The sequence below is a fragment of the Lates calcarifer genome, linkage group LG6 (assembly GCF_001640805.2).
Source record: "Lates calcarifer isolate ASB-BC8 linkage group LG6, TLL_Latcal_v3, whole genome shotgun sequence".
Taxonomy (NCBI): domain Eukaryota; kingdom Metazoa; phylum Chordata; class Actinopteri; family Centropomidae; genus Lates; species Lates calcarifer.
The window spans coordinates 3,785,493-3,800,383 of NC_066838.1; the positions used below are offsets into that span (position 1 = coordinate 3,785,493).

At 38.8% G+C, this 14,891-nt stretch overlaps 1 protein-coding gene across 1 annotated transcript in view; it reads left to right on the top strand.

Moving 5' to 3' along the window:
* Positions 1-14,891, top strand: part of LOC108884678 (kelch domain-containing protein 8B) — a 158,153-nt gene that overhangs the window by 80,076 nt on the left and 63,186 nt on the right. Inside the window, exon 3 of the mRNA XM_051071036.1 lies at positions 12,479-12,643. Within this exon, the coding sequence (XP_050926993.1) occupies positions 12,479-12,643 (165 nt within the window). The remainder of the gene's footprint in view (positions 1-12,478; positions 12,644-14,891) is intronic.

Below are 14,891 nucleotides of genomic sequence, written 5' to 3' on the forward strand. Positions count from 1 at the left end.
TTGTTTGTGAACTACAACAGCTCCCAAGCTAACAGCTAACATGCAAGCAAACATGCTGATATCGCTATCGGTATCTCTTCAAAAGCTTCCTCACTCCTCCGCATTTTATTCTTGGGATTGTACGATATTGAATTTCAAGACTTACTGGTCACTAACAGGACAGAAGGGTTCAATACACCAAAACAAAAATGGTGCGGATTTGTTGGTGATTTCTACAGATCTTCCCACCACAAGCTAACAGTCATGTCAGTTCCATCGACACTTTCAAAGCAGAGTTCAGCTGTTGTAAATAGTGTTGCGTCCAGACCTTTATGCATTTAAATCAAACTTTTTTTTTCTTTCTTTGTTTTTTACATAATCCGTATGGCAGACCTGGACCACACATGAATTTCATTTAAGAAAAAATGTAAAATGTGCAAATGTGACAAGTTGGTGAAGGGGATAAAATCACTGTTTGTACAAGACGTTCTTGCATGAGGCCCACTGTAACTAAACCAAGGCTTAATTCATTTGCTTCGTCAGCCAGGAAAGAGTAACTGAGCACTAGTTCTCTTTTACTGCAAAGCCCTGTAAACACCCTCTACTGTTAGCAACCAAGCAGCCCCACTGGAGCTATCAGGTGCTTGGTGAGTGCTTTAGAGCTGTCTCTTACAGAAGGAGAAAGCTTTTGTCTTTTAGTTTTTGTGTGTTCCTTTTCTAACCTTCAGTCTCTACAACAAGCAAAGGTATAAGTGCCTTGCTCAAGGGCACATCGCATGTTGTTAAAGCATGGTTACAAGTGATTCAGCTTCTTTGTTCAGAATTTTCCAGTTAACTCCCACTCAGTGCAAAGCTAAATGAATGGGCATACTGTATGTGCAGTGCAGTAAATGTCACAGCACAGTGGGGAGGATCAGGAAATTAAATGTTCAGTATGGGTTTATCTGCAGAGCGGAGAGGTTGCCAGATATCAATATCAACCAATTTGTACTTGACAACAAGCACTTTATCACTTGTCAGCTGTGATCGATGGCTGCTGCTGAAGCTTCATTGAGAATTTAAAGTGGTCTTAAAATCAATGGGAATAAGCCCATTCTTGTTTACTTACAGTGCAGATGCAGGGCACAAGTTTTCACATAGTACTGCAGTTTAGAAACATGCAGGTTTGTCGGTTTGAAGTTCACATTTTTCCATTCATTCCATTCAAGCAGCCTTTGTTACATCCAGGTTTTATCCAGTCCCATTCAGCCTGTATCTGCAAAAAAGTTCAAGAATGTGCTGCTATGTGTGGTGTTTTTTTTTTTGTTTGTTTTTTTTTTTGTTTGTTTTTTTTTTAACTTTTTACTCTTAGTCTTTTTCCTCAACTTCATATTTGCCATTAGTCAAGTATTAATTATAACATTCTACATGTTTCTCTCTCTCCAGGAATTCAACCAATTTGTGTGCAGTTACAATTACAATTTTAGCACCTATCTAATGTTAAGTACATGGCATTCAAACTAGCAAGTGTAAGTTAGCTATATGTTATAAAATAAAAATAAAATTACACTTCAACAATGATATAATTGTTTTTAAACTAAAATTACTGGTTAACAAGTCTTTGTCTGTGACAGACATGATTCTTAGTTGTTTTGCTTTACTTCTGCAGTAAAGATACTGGGAGTTGCTAAGAAGTTGTTTTCACTTGTAATTCATTTGTTACATTTTTTCAACAGATGTTTCTGTAAAAAAAAACAAAAAACAAAACAAACAAACAAAAAAAAAAAACAACAACAACAAAAAACAAAACAAAAAAGTGTTTTATACTATGGCCAGTATAGTATACTTTCTCTCCGGAGTAGGTTTTTCATCCTCACAGTCACTTTCAGCACTACCTCTCACAATGGTATGGAAAACCCTTATAAAAATGTTTTCAACAATGTTAAGGCATTAAGTTAAAATCATGTGGACTCCCACCACTTAAACTTGTTTTCTCACCTGAAGAGCAAAACTGCAGAGCGATGGTGGCCAGGCAGTATCTCTTGTCTACTGTAATAACATGACCATGAGCTGTGTAGCTCTATATATTTTTCAACCTCAACAAGTAGTCTCTCCTCATCTAATTTACACACACGAGCCTGAGACAGTAAGAGGTGTGGGAAGAACACACCTTACTCCCCAGCTGTTACAGGAGCTGGGAAGTTGTGTGTTCTGGCCAGTCTTATTGGATATTGAAGTTGAAATGAGTTTTACATTTGTGTTTGAACAGATCTGAGTAGAAGCAGAGGAATCATCACACACTTGTGTTGAAAATTGCTGCCAGTTAGTGATGACATTTTCCAGTTGAATGCTGTGATGTGAAGTGTTTATCAGGAGGTAATGGTCCGTTTGAGATACACTGAAAGGGCAATGTTCAGTTATCCCAAACACAGTACAGTAGTGCTGCTAAATCCTAAAGTGCCCCACAGTGCTGTGAGTGTAGATGATTGCAGCCGCAGTGGGAGACAAACCCGGGCAGCATTAATTCTACTCTGTGCCTACTAAGCCTTCCAGGGCACCAGCTTAAAAAATGGACTAACACGGCAAAGCACTGTCTCAGGAATTAACTTAAGTCAAACAGAAAGCACTGGTTTTATGCTTTAAATCAAGTAATTACAAAACTTTAAACACATTTTTTTCATTTGGTGGTTACAGTCTCTATCTTTGCCACAGTTTCACTAATTAATACAGCCTTTCCCTGCTCGTACTCTTTGATTCCTGTCAAACCTAATATGATCTCTACTCAGTCACACACAATTGTCTACGGGGCTTCAAATCAAAAGCTAATTTCCTAAACCACAGCTTGAAGTGTAGAGAGGACATGGGCTCACTGCTGCCAGGTCTCCACATAATAAGAGTAGTAAAAAGCTTAATAAGCCCGGGTGGCACAGGCAGATACTGTAATTACGGTTTTGAATCCCTGCCTTTGTGGCACTGTGGCTATTTTTGGAGCGTAGCAGGTGCAATACTGATATATGCGTCATTTATTTCAAGAAGACACTTAAATGTCAGTAGATGCAAAAGTAAAGGGTAAAATGGTAAGTAAAGGTTTTGTGCTGTATGACTGTGAGTTCAGCAAAGAAGAGAGCATGACAGCAGTGAGGGAAACTGAAAGGTCAGGAAGGAGCAGCTTCCTTTTAGTTGATTAGTCCAGAAGAGCCTCCTGTGAGAGAAGCATGAACTTCTAACTTTAAAGTTGTTTGTTTAAAACTCGTACTGCTCTAACCACTCCCCCCTCCCTTTCAGTGCCCTTGAGAAAGACACTTGACCTCTAACTACTCTTATATCCAGCAGCCACCAGTTGTAGATGCAGCTTTGTCTATTTGCATGTGTTCGGTGCGCTGCAAACACTTCAGTCTTGAAGTCCAACACCACTGACGAGTAGCTGTTTTCAGTAACTTCATGCATCACAAAGCACTGAACAAGAAGTGCTTCCCAGCCAGGTTCATCACTTTTTTGTGTCCTCTGGAAACACGTGAGTTGTTGCTGCGTGTTCCTGTATGTTGTTGTGTTGTGTGTATTTGCTGTGCGTTTGTTTACAGCAGGGTGTTGCTGGAGAACGTGATTGCTTTAATTCAAATATAGAGTGGGAGACATGCAAAATTGCTGTTGCTCATTCCAATATTTTCCTGCCTTGTATATTGATATTTTCTTTTGTTAGCTGTTTACATTTATGTCTTGTTGTTGTGACTATTTTATAAACATTATAATCATATCCAATGAATAATTTTTCTTAAATATATTGTACTTTGTGTTTGGACACTTAGAAGCAGATACACTTTTTAAAAAAATCCAATAGCAGCAATGCAGGAAGAAACTATAGAGGGTGAAATTACATAGGAGAAATGAATTAACACAAATATGGGGGACACCAAGAAAGAAAGTAAAAGTAGCACAAGTAGCAATGAAGCGAGACTTTGTTAAAGCAGCAAGGAACTTCTTTGTGTGTGAGAGAGAAGAATGTGTATGTGTGTAAAAGAAAACAATGCAATAAAATGAATATAAATGAATTCTCTTCTTTTAGGTTAAACATGTTTTACAGGCTTGTTAGTTTTCCATGTTTTATTTATTCAGGTCATTTCTTATTGTTCATTAGAATATCATAAATAACATATTGCAGAATTATAAAACATTGTATCTATGTGCATTTCCCCCTTTATGAGTGAGCACCAACATCAACTTCTGACAGTCATTTATAAAAAATGACTCGTGAATGCTCATTCTGTGTTGCAGTGTGAGAACAGATTTGTAATCGAATGGTTAATTGCACTTGATAAACAATGACCTGCTTCTTATGGGCTTTTATGAAGTTTAATAGATTTCATTTCAGCACAATGCACCACTCAAATAGCCTGATGCAGAGCGAGGCACAGCTAGCAGCAGCTGCTTTCATCTCTTCATGTTCAGTAGTTGTAAATGTTAGAAAGTCATATTTACTGGGTACTACATGAACCTTGTATTTACATGGTAATCTACCCGAAAACTGCTTAAAATGATAAAGTATGTCAGGGACAGCTCATGAGCTCAGAGAGCTTTATTTTCCCTCTTTAATGACATTTTATTTGCACAAAATGTGCAAAATACCAGCTGGACTTAAAATCTGTTTTTGACCAATGCTAACTGAAAGCTGAAATCTGACATCTGTGAGTGTCAGATTTCTGTAATGGTCATAATTATACATCATTGGTCTTTGTAGGAAGGCCTCTCACAGTGCCAGTGTGTAAATTGCACTCGCACCAGGTGCTATGACTGCAACAGTATTAGGATCCTTGTGGATAATCAAGCTCTGATGCAGGTGGGAGCAGGTGGACAGCATCATCATCATTGCAGGATGAAATTAAATTATATATATTAACGATGTAACTATTCATGTACATGCATTGCCTCCCAGTTAACCATATGCCTCCAAATCTGGTGCATGATAAATTAAGTCAAGTTTTAATTAACTGTAGCCTCTCTCAGTTTCCATCTCACCCACTCACTTTCTGTACCTCTTTTACTTTCTCTGTTTTAGACCACTGATTGCTTAGATAAATTTCATTTATACATCATTAATATTAAAAATGAAAGACATTTAATAAGGCTGATTTTTATCTCATGTCTTCTAAAAGCAGCTTGTTAAACAGTTTATTATGACACTTGTAATTGCAAATTATATGGACTTTTAATAATCTATAACAAGGGCCACATCTCAGTGGATGGGGACGACAGATTCTCAATAGCAAACTTTATTGTGGACGTGAATGATTAGAATCTCACTGGTGGGAAAGGAGTGGGATCTTCGAGAGGGGACAGTAAGGTTTGGAAATCCCAAGGAGGTGGGATTGAAAAAGGCACAATGTAGAAAATACTCAGTCATAATAATTGGATCATTTGTCATATATTATCCATATGTCTGTTACTGGTTAAACCTTTGACAACGTGGGAATTAAACTGAATATTTTAGCATACTACAGCTACCTTGATAATATCAACATTTGAGAGTAGAAATACTGTGCACATCTGTGTATATGTATACATACAGGTAATTTTTACTTTAAAGGTACTCAGTGGATTTTTTGCAAATATATACACTGTAGCTCTGTGTTGATATTTATATATAATCCACTGTGTGCTCCCTTAATCTATTTCTGTTAAATCCACATGCTGCATGCAGAGAGAAAAGATTCAACGTTCCAGCATGTCTCTGTGAACACGGCTGCCTGAAAGGAAGCTGCTTTCCCCTCTGTTCTGCCTCTGGTATGAATCTGAACTCAGTGTGTTGAAACTGCTTCTTTTGTGTGGCTGTTATTTATACTTCTTTGCGTTACTGTCAGCATGATTCTTTCAAGTCAACAAATACACTTTGATCTTTTCCCTCTTCAAGGTGGTCTTCAGATGGAGGTTTTGACAGGACTATTGATTTACCCTTAGCCTCACTAAAGAGGACATTGTGATTGCTTCACCATATACATTTACTATTGACCCCCCTGTGTGAGTTTGTATGAGTGTGTCTGTGTTACACTAAGCCAACAGTACAGTGTGGTTGTACACCAGTCATTGTATGACTGGTGTCATTGTCTCCGACTCAAGAGGGACCTGCAGTTAACCCAAAAAGAAAGAAAGAAAGAGGAAAAATCGAAGGAGAAATTAAAAGAAGGTAATAAGGAACAAAGGAAAGGAAGGAGGAAAGAAGGAAATAAAGAAAAAACAACATTAGGAAAGAAAGTAGGGAGCCTGACTCATCTTTTTGTCTTTGTAAGGACAATCGATCCTCCTAAATATAAGACCCCAGCCCTCTTTTCTCTCAGTCCATAGGTAGTGTATGGCAACTATAGCTAGCAGCAGGCTGGGGGGTTTTATTGATCTGCTATTGACAAGCATTCATTAGGAAGAGTGCAGTGCCCTTTAAATGTCGCTGTGGGAGATCGTCGTCCATCTATCACAACAGCAGTAAGGACAGGAGCATGAGACAACTTTGTCCCTGCTGTGTTTCCAGTGGTGGAATGTAACAGACTTGCATTTGCCGTACTGTTGATGAGAGGCTTTTTTTGTCTATGTTTTTTGAGCACATCCCAGATTCAGTAAATGTTAAGTGGATTTATGAGTAAGGACTTTATCACTGTTTTTTAATATATATATAGTTTCTCTTAGGAGGCCTTGTAAATCCCTTCTTTACTTCTTTGAATTACCTTCAATCTCCTTAACTTTGGTGACGTGACTGAGGATATTAAAGCTCTCATCAAACTGCAGCTCCCGACCTGCTTCTCTTTTGCTTCCTCTTTCTGCTCATGTCCGCTTAACGTGCCTGTTGTGAATTTTGAATTTGGGCTAAACTTTCCCGCTTTCATGCGAAACCCTGGCTCCTAGAAATTGTTTGCATCTGCTGAACTTCTCTGATGTCAGAGTCTTTGTATCCAATCTACTACACTTAAATACTTCTTCTAGTGACAGCTACCCTACCCTACATTTTTTGAAAATGTGTTTTGCAAAGCAGATTAATAGCATGTAAATGTAATTTTGTTGGTTTGAAAAATCTGTCTGCTCTTAGTTTTTCTTATGTGCTCACCCTCTGTTTTTTAAACTTTGCTCTCATCTTCTTTCTCATTTCAAGTGTGTTTAATCCAGACTGAGTCTGGCTTCAGGAAGCCTCTAAAAATAGGAGCACAGGTCCGATGATTTGTCACCCGTCAGATTATATAAGCACTCCACTAACCTCAGTAGAGTAGAGGCCAACAGGTTGTCAGTAAACAAATTTTTCAAAAGGGAGCACAACTCTTAGAAAAAACATGAAACTTTTATGACAACCAGAATGAGTTATTAACCTTTTGAAGAAAGTAAACTGTTATAATGAACTCGTGTACAACTGATCGATTAAACAGAGAGAATAGACAAACTAATTGAATATGAATCAAAATGAAATACTACAGGGAACAAATTTACTGATAATTTTAAGAAAGAGTAAAAGACAGGCTGAAGGACAGAACATTAAATATTAGCCAGTTATTCAGCTTTACTCATGTATCTAAGGCTCTCTTTAGCTGGTCAGCTGTATCTTACTCCTTTGATTGAACTTGATTTCATGCAAATATTGTAAAATATTACTTTTCAAAGCAAAAATACACTTGAATACACTAATCACACTGTATGATTGGTTACTTGAAAAATGCATTTAAGAACCTTCACTAACATAGCAATTCCACATTTCTGTCATTTCTTGCACTCTGTAGCGGAGCATCCAATACTGGGACTGAGTGCTGCATTATGGGAGGCATGCAAATGGGTAAGGAGTAATGAAAAAAAAGATTAGAGGGAAGGATAAAAGGATAAAATGATAGGCAAGAGAAAAAAGAGGATGAGATGGGATGGATGATGCAGTCAATTAGACTGAATGGGAGTAAAAAGGGATGGAAAATGATGAAAGTAAAGTGAAAGTAGCAGTGAGAGGAGGATGCAGGCCTAAAAAAAAAAAACTGGATGTCGATAAGAGAAGGACACAAACCGAGAGGAATCAAAACAGCAGCCTCCGTTTATCAGTTATAAAGGAGAAGGACAGAAATGTAAAGCATAACTATTTTGTGTGTCTCTGTCCTTGATATCTGCTGATATTGCCACATTTACAGTTCTGTGCGTCACTGTTTTTGATCTGTCGGGTCAGTACAGAGCGTTATGAGCATATTTCGTGCAAAAAGCTTATTTTTTTTATCACTAAGCTCCAGGTAGTGACTCAGGGGTCTGGCTTTGAGTGGTGATGGATTTTGTTCACCAAGCACCAACCTGCCAAACAGCCACCCCATAATAACAGACTGTAGGTTACGCTGTAGTTGCCATGGAGTCTCCCGGGGTGACGGGTAGAGAATAGAGCATGGTTTCCTTAATTAGAGGAGATTGCACATGATTAGACTGAGGCTGGGCCAAAAGGCGAACGCGCACACAGGCATAAACACACACACTCACACATACAGACACAAACACAAGCAGCAATTGTGAGATTCTGTCGGTCACAGGTAACGGTGTGGGTGGAGAGTGAATGTCAAGCACTTACAGTGATAAATAACAGTCTAGATCGGTAGATATTTATCATCATGTCACACTGTCAGTAATTCCAGCTGTATACAAAGTTGTTCCCCTGAGGGCCCAGGTTTTGTTTCATAGGTAGGGGGAAGCAATGAAGTTAGAGGTTCCTCAGCAAAACAAAATAAAAAAGAAAGAAAGGGAAAAAGAAGGGGAAAAACACTCCCTGCATTTATCTACATTTAGATGCTTAGTACTGTTGCCTTACAGCAAGTGGGTCCTGGGTTTGAACCCCAGCTCGCTCTGGGCTTTTCTCTATGGAGTTTTCATGTTCTTCCTGTGCCTGTATGGGTTTCCTCCAGGTACTCAAGCTTCTCCACAGTCCAAAAACATACAGATCAACTGGCGACTTTAAATTGCCCATAGGTGTGAATGTGAGTGTGAATGGTTGTCTTTATATGTCTGCCCTGTGATAGACTGACGATCTGTCCAGGGTGTACCCTGCCTCTCACCCAATGTCAGCCTCTGAACCTTTAATACAGAATGGTGAGGCAGAATAATGAAATATTCCCGCCTTCGAAAGGCTGTGTAAAAGGGGCTAGAGCCTTCAGGCTGAAGTAACCTCATCCAGACAAGGCACCATGTGGGCTTTGGCGTGCAAGCAAGGAAGGAGCTGTAGCTAGTGCAGGAAGGTGCTGAGTGATACTGACAGTATTGTGGGGTCTTGAGATTGACAGGCAGGAATTGGTGCCATATACTATAATGAGAACACTGTACCAGACTGTCGTGGGAGCAGGAGGAAGCTGAATCTGAAGGCACAGGTCTCAAGTCACTCACCTATGGTCACGACTTTGGGTAATAATAGAAAGAGTTCAGTGGACAAAATGAGACTCTTTCTCAGGGTAGTTGGGTTCATGCTGAGGCTACAACTTAGTATCCATACTTGCCACTTTTTACTGTTGCTTGAGCAGATTTTCACACAAGTAATTTAAATTTTACTCTGCAGTGGTTTGTTCTGAAAGGATGCACTGCCACTGTATTAGTTTGTACAATAAGGTGTACCCATTTGTGAAGAGAACAATGTAGTCTAATTTATTAGTGTTAATTAAATGAAAAATTAGAGCTTGTTGGTCTGACTGTATTCTTTTTGTACTCTGATAATCAACAATGTTGATGAAAATGGGACACAGTACTTCTAAGTTATATAAAATATTACAGGAGCGACGTTCTCCTCCGTCTTTTCCCAGAAATTCTTTGGTCCAGTGTCTCATACAGGATTAAAGTCTTGTATGCAAACTGCATCTTGTGATTTAATGCCTGATAAAAGCTAGTCCCCCAGAGAACACATTTTAAAAGGAAACTTTTAGATAACCAAGGGCTCCTCTGGGCATGTGAAGGCTTTTTTTCCACATTTAATCTCAGTGAAAACAGATTCTCATTTCATTGTACATAGAAACGCTTATCATACTGCTGTGACAAAGGAGCTTTTGGATGTGTAGAAGCTCTTGTAAAAGAAATTTATTCTGACAGACGTTTTGACAGTTATTTTTCTTTGTGCTGTTTTGAATGGGTCACACACAGACATCCTGCATGGGAAATAATTTACTCTATTATAGACACTTACTCAGATACACATACGCATTGTTGGTTGTTGTTTAATCTACTTTATTTCTCACTCTTACTATTTCTGTCTTTCTTCTGCATGACACACACACACACACACACACACACACACACACACACACACACACTAGCTTACATGTTGGAGCCTCCATTTCCCAAAGACTGATCTTTTCCTTGTCCAGCTTTTATGTTTTCTATAAGGAGATTTTGACAGTTTGGTGAACATTTCAGTGACCACCCATAGTCATTTAGAATGATACCTACAAAATTACAATGACACCCTTTTCACCATACTGCCTTCTTTATCGTTTGGGCTGAAGAAAATCAGCATGAAACCACCAAATCCATCCAGTATGTTGCTATTGCTTTGAAAGTTTTTTTTACCTACCTTTTGCAGTTATATAGACAATAGACCTAATGTTAGAAGCACTTGTATGAACAGAGCTGTTCTTCAGTAGTACTTATAAGTGATTCACAAAAATTTGACATGTTCACCAGTTTTCTCTTGTGACTATTTAGAATTTGCTCTTCTCTTTGTGTGAATGATTTGTGAGTGGTCCAGACTTATTATATGAGTCATGTGTAGAGAGTCTTGACTGTGACTTAAAAATCATAATATTAACCTGAGTGATTTTGGAGTTAATTATTATACTGTAGTTAATTAAAATAAAAATAAATGAGTCAAATAAACTGAATACATTATCAAGTTTCAGGTCATACCATACTCCATGAGTATGACGACAGGTGCAACTCTTTTTAATTTAATGATGTGTAAAACTCCACTTAAACACTTATGTTAGAACTGAGCTAAGTTAGAACTTACAAGCAGCTGATGCAGCCACTTCTCAAACCATCACAACTCAGGGGCATCAACTGTGCTAGTGATCAAATGTCATGATCAGGCACCTCCTCATTCATTATGTTGAGCCAAGCAATTCTCAACAAGTTCGTGTCCTCAGAGAAGTTTTCTGAAATGTACTTGGAACACCTGTGTGTGCAAACCTTTCATGTTCTTACACAAGAGCCAGTGTATTTACACTCACAGCCAGTCTTTGGTGATCCTCTAAACTTTCTGCTAGCACCACTATGAAGGTGACATTTGATGTTTTTAGTGAAATATTGTAACTGTTCTGTGGATAATCATAGTAACAGTCTTTGTGAACTTTGGTAATCCCTTGACTTTTAGCACCATCATCACATTCAAAATTTCTATTTGCCCAGTGCTTTATTTCTCAGTGTGGTTCTCTTTAAAATGAGTGTAACAGTCTCACAGAGCCATTAACTTCTCCTCATGCATAAAGGTGGTCTTACAAAACCAAAAGTCACTGCAGTGATGATCCACCTGTCGATACTGGTGAAAACACAAATCAGGCTAAATAGGATGTAAAGCCAATAGTTCTAGAAAGCTCATTAAAGCAGCATTCATGCATGTGCACGTGTCTCTTTGTATTCACAGTGTTAGTGGTCTCACTTCTCTGCCCCGCCCCAACATGTACGTGCACTGCTACACACTTCATGTGATGAAAGTCTCCTTGCTACGTCATTTATTTTATGTTCAACAGTACAATTAGATTTACTTGGTCATAACTGCTGAACAGCGTAGCAATCGCACTTGTGTCGAGCTGCATTGCGAGTGACAGATTTATTATTGCTTTATTCTTCACAGTTTAAGTCACAGCTTTGTGGATTTGTCATCTGTCTGAGTGACTGAGACACTCACCATCTCCCTCCTCTCCCTCCGTTCCCTCCATCTCTCTCAGCTTCTCTCTCTCTCTCTCTCCTTCTTGCTCCTTCACATTGAAGTTGTCACAGCTTTCAGAGTGCTAATAGGCTGTTAATCTATAACACTGCCATCTCCTCTCCTCTCCTCTTCTGCCTCTCTCTTTCCTATTCATTTCTCCTCTTTCTCCCTTCTTCTCCCCCTGCAGTATTTCAGCAGGAGCACTGTGTTTGCTTACTCAGCAATTTTCCTCTCTTTCCTTCCTTCTCTGTATATTCTAATGACACTGCAGTAGCTGGGGATGTTTGTGTGTATCCTTGTGGAAAAGTCATTCATGGGTCATCTGGAAGTTTCTGAGACCAGGGCATAAATATTGCAGATTGTTTGGATGTCTGTAGATGGATGAGATAGCCGACATGGCAGCTGGACCAGAAATGGCAGACAAAAGGGCACAGTGATGCATCTCTTGCTCTGGCTGTTTGGAAGTTGTTTGCAACATTTTTCTTTCATTCACCTCATACTAACCTGGATATAAGCTTGGGAGATAATGTCTACCACGTTGTTGCACCAAGACACTAAATGATAAGAAGCTCTGTAAAAGCTGTTGATTTACAGTGAGTTTCTATCTTGTATGTCTCTCTGCAGATGGGAAGGTGTATGCGTTGGGGGGTATGGGAGCAGACACCACACCACAGGCCCTGGTGAGGGTTTATGAGGCAGAGAAGGACCAGTGGCAGCCGATGACCTCCATGCCCACGCCGCGGTACGGAGCCACACCCTTCGTAACAGGAAACAAAATCTACATGTTGGGTAGGACATGAGATCTGATCATCTCATTTCTCTCTTTATCTTTTCATTGTAGAGTATTTCACCCACACTGTTTCTGTCCCAGTGGTTCCTAGACTTATTTTTAAACCATGACACCCCCTCATAATAACAATACTCACCCATGTCCATCCCCACAACATCAATAATGATGCAACTACATGCTACTAAAAATGGCACCACAGTCATCTGTAGTCATAATTTATTTTGACAAACCAACAAAATAAATAATAATATGGCACACATGTATGAATTATCAATATCATAATATTGCTGTGATTTGCAGATAGATATTCAACTTTAAACGAAGCATAAAAAATATTCAAAATTGATTTGTGAAAAGTCAAATCAGCTTTCATGTTAGCTTTGAGTCCAGTCTTGAATAGGAGACTGCATGTATTTGCAAACATTCATGTCGCAGATGATTAATCTAAAAACTTCTGATGTGACATTGTCATTTATCAACAAATTCAAATTCTTGATGACTGCACATTTTGTTCAGACATTTCTCATGTCAGATGATAATATACTTTGGTCACAGTCACTTTGTCATGCCATGAGTTCACATTCATGTACTGAGTGAAATGCATCAACAATGATTTTATGCCACAACATTTGGTACAGACATTCAAGTTATAACTTTTCATTTGGCATGATCATCAGGTCAAAATTCTAATTTGTCCAACACTTTGGTTTCTGTCCAAATGCCTGCAAAACAAATTACATTTACTATCAAATGTTTGCATGCTAACATGCTAAAGTAAGATTGTGAACATAGTAAGTATTACATCAGCATGATAGCAGAGTCATGGTAAGCTCAAAGTGCCTGAGTACAGCCTCACTTTATTTTATCCTTTTTGTCACTTCTATTACAGGGATGCCATATCTGGAGGTTTTTGTCTGTAAATGACGCTTCCTGTCAGCATAGTGACAAATTATTCCACTGCTTACTCTTACAGTTGATATTTCTGCCTGCTGTGTATGTAGAAAACTCTGAAAACTGTGTGTTGTGTTACTACAGCAACCGTAACTCTGAGATCTTGTCACTATACTTAGCTTGCGGCACAACCCTATGTTCAGCAGGGGTCTTAACATTGTTATTTTGATTCTTATTACTTTTTTCCTTTGGCTAATGTTAATATCACCTTGTCTTTTATAATGCAAAAAACAAGAAACAAATTAGCAAATCTTGCTGCACCTTTGTCAATCAGTGTTCTCTCCCACTGCTTACATCTTCCCCCTCTTTCTTGCACATAGGCCCACTGTCTATCTAACCTGAGAGTTCAGTTTAGGGATTGTGTAGAGTGAGGAGAGATGTGTTTGGTGACTTTCTCAAGGACACTGACAGCAAGGGATGGATATCATTTTTGAATCCTCAGCCTTTGGTGTTATGGGACCATTTTTGAACCTCTAGGTTACTCTGATACACACTCTACTATAGACTAGATGAAGGAAAAGTAAAAGTAAGTTTGTGTCCCTGCCATAAAAGCTGTGATTTTAGCTGGTCCAGTCGGTCTTATGCACTTGTGGTGTCCTCTGTTACTTTGTTGCTCTTTTCATAAACGCACCCACTGTCTAGGGATGTGTGAGTGTTGTACTGTTTTTACCAACAGTTTTTTTTGTGACTGCTTGTCAGGATTAGTTGTAAGAGGAAAGAGAAAAATGTGTCTCTCAGGTCTGTGGAGTCTCAGAGACTTAGTACAATATTGATCCGAAGGACAGAGTTGGAATTAAAAGCTGCTCCACAGGAATGAAAAAAGGAAATATGTGTGCAGTTCAGATCCCGCATTTTGTTTTTTTCCCTCAGAGCATGATTGTCATCCAGTCTTTTTCCATCCATGATCAAAGGTTACATTTGTTCTCATTGCGGAGGCTGGAATTGCTTGTCAACGCTTTAAAATAAAATTTCACACCACTGCTGAAAGAGACATTGCAATCACACAAGGCAGGGCACGATCATTTTACCTTACTAGAGAAGCACTTTGCAAAGAAATGAATCCATTTCACTACACACTACAAGCAACAACCCTGTCCACAGAAGGACAGAAGGACTCTTTTAATGGTGAAAATGACTGATGTTTAAGCCAAGTGAGCGCAACACACAGAGAAAACTTTCTTCAATTTGACAATACATTATCTGCAGTTAGAACTACAACAAATACTGAAAACATAAGCAGATTGTCAGTGGTGGAATGTACTTCAATATTTACTCAATGTTGTACTCAAGTACATT